The 6,000-nt window shown below is 47.0% G+C and overlaps 1 protein-coding gene across 1 annotated transcript in view; it reads left to right on the top strand.

Annotated features, from left to right (window-relative positions):
* The first annotated feature begins 41 nt into the window (after positions 1-41).
* The window catches only part of NEURL1 (neuralized E3 ubiquitin protein ligase 1), a 159,942-nt gene continuing 153,983 nt past the window's right edge, over positions 42-6,000 (top strand). The window contains exon 1 of the mRNA XM_026069672.1: positions 42-126. Coding sequence (XP_025925457.1) covers positions 42-126 — 85 coding nt within the window. The remainder of the gene's footprint in view (positions 127-6,000) is intronic.

The raw sequence follows: 6,000 nt of genomic DNA, 5'->3' as shown, positions 1-6,000 counted from the left end.
CGGCCCCGTTCGGCTCGGCGCGGCGCGGCGCGGATGCCGCCATGGGGAGCAGCTTCTCGAGCATCCCCGCGCTGCCCCGCGGCGGCCAGGGCCGCCTGCACCGCGCCCGCCACCACCACCTCAAAGGTACGGCGCGGCGCGGCGCGGCGGGGCGGGCACCCCACGCGGGACGCGGTCCCCACGGGCCCCCCACGGGGGGATGCGCCGCCGGCGCCCGCAGCACCCCCGCTCGCAGCCGGCTTGGGGGGGCGCGGGGGATGTTCGGGGGTACCGGGGCACCTCTTGGCCGAGCGCGCTTCGCCTCGCGGAGCGAGGTGGGGAGACCCCGTCCCTAAGCAAGGAGCGAGGGCAGCGGCTCTTTCCACGGCCGTTTCGCGTGAGCAAAACTTGTTGCGGCTTCCCCCGCGTGCTGCAGAATTTGCGGGCAGCGCGTTAAAACAGGGATGCTGCTGTTCGCCCTCATCCTCGCTGAGCTCTCGGCTGCTTCCTTGGCACGGTCCAGGGGAGTGGAAGGGATTAACGACGGGGAGGACAGCTAGCGCTGTGCCGAGGAATTTTCGGATATTTGCGTTATCCTTCCGTTCCGCTCCTCTGCCCCCTTCCCCCTGCATTGGATGGTTTGGAACAGTTGCACCAACTGAAGGTGATTATATCATGGCTGTTTTAATGGCTGTGCAAGAAGACGTTTAAGATCGCCTCCTGCCCCGTCGGGGACAGGGTCAGTCGGAAACTCAGCCCACGCAGTGGTCGTGTTTAGAGTGAGCCTTGCAAGGGGGGGGGGGGTGCTGCACCCGAAACAGCGAACCATCACCCTCCGTCAACGCGAACGTGAAGGCACACGCGATGCTGTAGTAGTTGGTATGCAATTGTAAACTGCCAGGGAGGATTTATCTTTAAGAACCATGCTGTCAGCTGGAAATCTTGCTGGAGCAACCGTAAGCAGATAAGAATTTATAGACTGGAGCCAGAAGGGACGTGCCACTTAATTCCTTATCACTGACTTACGTGAGATTTCCAAGATGCCATCTATGAATCACCTGGTTTTGTCTTTTTTTTTGGCACTTTTGTTTCTTTCCTCCTTTAAATTCCATTTCAATTAAATTGCTACCCATGCTGAGGCAGCAAGCAGAATTGTTTTCACATTGTCATGTAGCAGAACCCTGAAATCATTTTGATTTTGAGTAAAGAGTTAACAAGGCACTGTCAATGTTGTAAAAACCAAGCAACTGCCAGGCACAATATGTGCCTTTTCTGTCTTTTTTTGAAACCAGACTGCCTCAGGTCCTACATTTAAATGCAGAATAAACAAGTGTGATCAAATCTGACAGGTTCCTGTAAAATGGTCTGGAGGCATAGCAGCAAAAGTATGAATGTCACACAATTTTGTTACATATCTGCCATTTAACATTTTGTGAAGTGTATTTTAATTGAAGGTCCACYGTTCTTCTTCCTTTAGTCTCTGACTCAGTGTTAGGGACAAAAAGAACTGGTTGCTTTGGTAATCACTGGAAGCCTTCGGCCACCATCTAGCACTCTCCTGCTGCAGACGACCTCCTCCTGACCTGGTGCCAGGGATAATTTTGGCTTATTCTTGCTAAAGCAGAAGCCATGAGGGCATTAAATTTTCTATGGTGGTCTCTGAAGTCCGTTCCTGAACCTTTACATCTCTGCTACACAAGAAATAAGATCTCCATACATAATAGATCTGCTTCCTACATGCATTGACACTAAGTTTTTAGTCCTTTCTGTTCTTATTAGTCCTGCAAAAACCAGCAGAGCTTCTATTAGACCATCCACAGAACAACACACCAGTTGTCCCATCATCTTTACTAAAGCAGACCTTCTGAAGACCATGAGATACTTTGGTGATGTTTAAGGCATAATACAGAAGTATCACTGATGTCTGGCATGACTGGCAGAATATTTGCTTGCTTCTGGTGGTCATGCATAAGAAGGAAAGTGCCCACCCTCATTCTCAGATTTCAGCTTCAATTTATAAACTGGAAAAGCTGGTAGCTGGAAAAGGCAGGTCTTTTTTGAAGGTGCTTGGAGCAATAAATCTGGAACCCCAGGCTGACCTCAGAGTTGCTTTCCGAGTAGGACAACCCTTTAAAATCTTATCTGCCCAGCCCTTTATAGAAGGACTTCATGCTGCTATTCACTAGAAACCGCTAGACACCTACACCTTGAAATTACATATGCTAGGGCAGTATGTCACACCTGGGTATGGTATGGTTAATACAGATATTGGTGTCGCAGTTGTGCCTGCAGGCTTTGGTCATTTTGGAGACAGTGGAAGCTAAAGTCAGTGCAAATCAATCCTATAGGACCTCAGCAGACCAGATGCCACAATCTTGATGTGGTTGTTAATCTTAAAGTTATGGCCAGTGGTCAGGAGGAGGCTGCAATATCATGACGAGGAGGTTGAGGTGAGATTATTTTCAGCATTCCTATGAGTTTTTCACTTCCTGTAACCCAGATGTGGCTTTTTCTCTGGAATGGCGGAAGGTGATCCACTGTGTCCTTCCCTAATGCTGAGCAAAAGATTGCAATTATCTGGTAGCAATCTGCTTATGACATGGTCAGATAAACTCCAGGAGGCTTGTGCTGTCCACCCTCTCTGAAATGTGGTTCGTGATAACTATCACACAAGATGCGTGTGGCTGTTTGAAGTGGAACTGAGTGGAAAACTCCGGCCGTAGCTGATCTCCTAGCTTCTGAGATGAAAAAGACCAAGCAGTCAGTTCCTTTGCATAAGTGGCTCTGTACTGTTTAATTACTAGTACCAGGGCAGCCTGGCCTGAACTGTTCCAGCTGAAGGGGCCTCCAGCATTTCCCAAGGCACATATCCCCAGTTCAGCCCATCTCAGTGTCCTGTGGTTCTTCCAAAATAATTTATTCAATTTCCTCTCTTAATTCTCCTTTTTAATCCTGGTGTAGCTCCCTGAGCTATCCTCCTCATCTAGGGTTACAACTTCCAAATCTCTCTACCTATTGCATTCTTTTCTTAGCTATTGCCCAGCCTTGCTAGATATATTTAACTCTTCCTACTGTGATTTGTGGGCTGTGTGCCCTTTTAGGGCTGCTGTTCAGTTCCCAGATTTGCTGGTCCAGGATGTTAGAAAAGCAGTTTTTGCCATCCCCTGGGTCAGAGATGAGGGCCTGGGACCTGAATGCCATGTCCTGGGCTCTTCAGGCAAGTTGCTCTTTATCCTCCCTTGTCTCTGTGTCCTCAGCTGCAAGAAGGCTTAGCCATTTCTGTGGACAGCAGATCAATGGTACATTGTAAAAGCTAAGAAGTATTACTGTCTCCCGTTTTAAATCCTTTCCTCCAGCTTCCTAGTCAGTTTTCCTGATCTTCCCTGAACATCCTCTTGCTTTGGAAGACAGCTTTCCATGGCAAGTGGTAGCTAGCAGGATTTCTTCTTGTAAGTTTTCTCACAGGTAAATGCATCTATGATATTTATGCAAAAGAAAGCATGTGCTGTATTACAGAGCCAGCCCAAATCAGTTGGAGATTCCCTTTTCAGCAGTGGTTGATTACTAATGGGTTATTTTTTATTATTGATATTACAGTGGCATCTGGGGACTCCCATCAACATCTGAGTCATGTGCTGGCATGGTCTATGCCTAAAGAGCGTACGATATTTACTGCTCTTTTATACAAATAACCTTTACTCATGTGGGTGGGTGATTTCTATGGGATGAGTCTGGGCTTATAGCTCCAAAGTACCATGTGAAACAGGCTGATAGTACCTTGGCAGGACAGTTCTTAGTCCCTTCTTATGCCTAGGAAACCTCAAGTCAGAGTCAGCAATCGTTTGCTGAAGGATGTGACTCTGCCCTTCTGGCACCAAGCCCCCAGAAAACGCAACTCGTGAAGCAAATTACCAAGGCGGCAGGGACTTTGCTTCTTTTCCTTGTGCATGAGGATTACCAGTCATGGTTATATGATCTTTACCTGTGTTTTAGCGGTTGCTATTCCAAGCATTATATGTCCCATTGACACGCAAATATGTCAGACTTTTTTTCCTCCTTCCACTGGTGTTTTACRAGTGTCTGAAATGAATGCAAAAATGCTAATTTGGCCGGTGTAGGCATTTCAGTAATTGTATGCTGTTGACAGGAAAGAATATCCTGCTGCCAGCTCCATTTTGTGTACTTGCTAGATAAAACTGTGTTGGGAGTAAAAGGACATTAGGGGCTGATGAACATGGGGTTTAGAAGTGGGGGTGCAAGTGGTGCCCCTGGACAGGGGTGCCAGTAGTGCTGCATGGAGATCGGTCATCATCTCACAGAAAAAAATAAATAACTTCAGCTCGTGTTGCTGTCATAATTGGTTCTTCTTTGAAGTCTCATTTCATCTTCTTCTGGCCTTACAGTGTCAGGAGATTCATTCAGATTCACCCTTCTGCTTTCGTTCTCTCCTGGACTGTGCTTGTTTCCCTCTGACCTGTCAGTGCATCTGGGGTGTAGGTACAAGCTTTTTTCTTCCTAAGGTTTTCAGGTTTATAYGACCTTCTCTCTTGCACTAGATTTTTTTTCTCAAGCTACTGAACTTTGATTTATTGCACTTAACTGCCTATAATTGCCCGGTACTCCAAACACAGTAATTTACTAAGCTTACTTCTCATTTCCCATATTGCTTTTTGTAAGGCCCTGAAGCCTGTTGATGAAGCAGGTATTGGTGCAGTTTGACAGAAATTTCCCAGAAGTCATTTGCTGCTTTGTCAACAGGTGATGCTGTGTGTTTTGCCCTGGGGCAAGAAAGGCTGCTGTTGAAAACCACTAGGAACCAAAAGAGCAGTGGAGGGGTTGAGCTGAAAATGTTCATCCAAGGCTCAGTAGCAGTCAAAAAAATAAATGAAGTTTAGAATTATAACAAAGCAAAGCAGAAGAAAATAGAGGCCATGACTACATTGTTGTATGAATGTGAACGTTGTGTGTAGTTGTGATTCTTCCGCTTCCCCCATACCAAAAAGGATATAGGAGAACTGGAAAAGGTTCAGAGGTGGGCMTCAAGGATGATTAAAGGTCTGGAATAATTTCATATAAAGAATGATTGAATCAGCTAGGACTCTTTACCTTTGGACAAAGAGACTATTAGGGTGGGAAATGATAGAGATCTACAAAATCCTGACTGGCWCGTAGAAAGGGGCAGAGCTCCACTGTTCACTGTCTCTTCCAATACAAGAACTAGGAGGACATCAAATGAAGTTAGTAGATTCCCGGTCCTTTTGAACAAATGGAGRTTGTAGCCATCTACAGTGGCTAGTAGCTCTGTAGAGCTCATTGCCAGTGGACGTTATGAATGCTAAAATGGGTCCCGTTTTAGGGGAGATTGGATAATGTCATGAAAGGGGAATCCTTTGAAGCTTACTACACACAGAGACCACACACTTGCCCTGCTCTTATGAGCTTCCCAAAGGCATCTTTCCTAAGTCCACTCTTGTTCAGCAGGTAAGGATAATGTTGAGGTGAGAACTCAAAAMTTCTCCACACCAGTGGCAGATGGAGCTGGGGTGTTCAGACACTGCAGTGATGGATGGAGGCCATTCCTCCAGCCTGCTCTGATGTTGGCTGSTCTCTAGCTGGATCCATCCTCTTTTTCTTGAACATCCCTGCCCAGGTTGTCACAGAGTGGTTCATTGCCATGGCAGCCTCAGAGTCGCCCATAGAACATCCTGGGTTTATTTGGGAGACAGCAGGGATTGTGATGCAGTCCCTGTGCAAACTCCCACCACATCTTTCTTGGACAAGACAGAGCAGCTGTGTCTCCTGCACTGTGTGGTTTTGACCGGTAAAGGTGCTGTTGCATTCATGGGCTTTTCGGAGTAAGAGAAGGCAGTTTCTCTTTGCTTGCTTTGAACTCCTGAGTGACAAGGGCCTGAGTGGCCACTGCTTCATTTTGTTTCCGAGGCTGCCGAAATAGAAGCTTCTGTGGGTATCCCCGTACCTGGAAAGGTTTTTAGTACAGAGGCTTGGAAGATTTCAGATTTG

Source organism: Apteryx rowi, unplaced genomic scaffold, assembly GCF_003343035.1.
Source record: "Apteryx rowi isolate R43461 unplaced genomic scaffold, aptRow1 scaffold_3, whole genome shotgun sequence".
NCBI classification, from domain to species: domain Eukaryota; kingdom Metazoa; phylum Chordata; class Aves; order Apterygiformes; family Apterygidae; genus Apteryx; species Apteryx rowi.
Note: the sequence above shows the minus strand (reverse complement) of the source record. Positions and strands in the feature narration are given on the sequence as shown.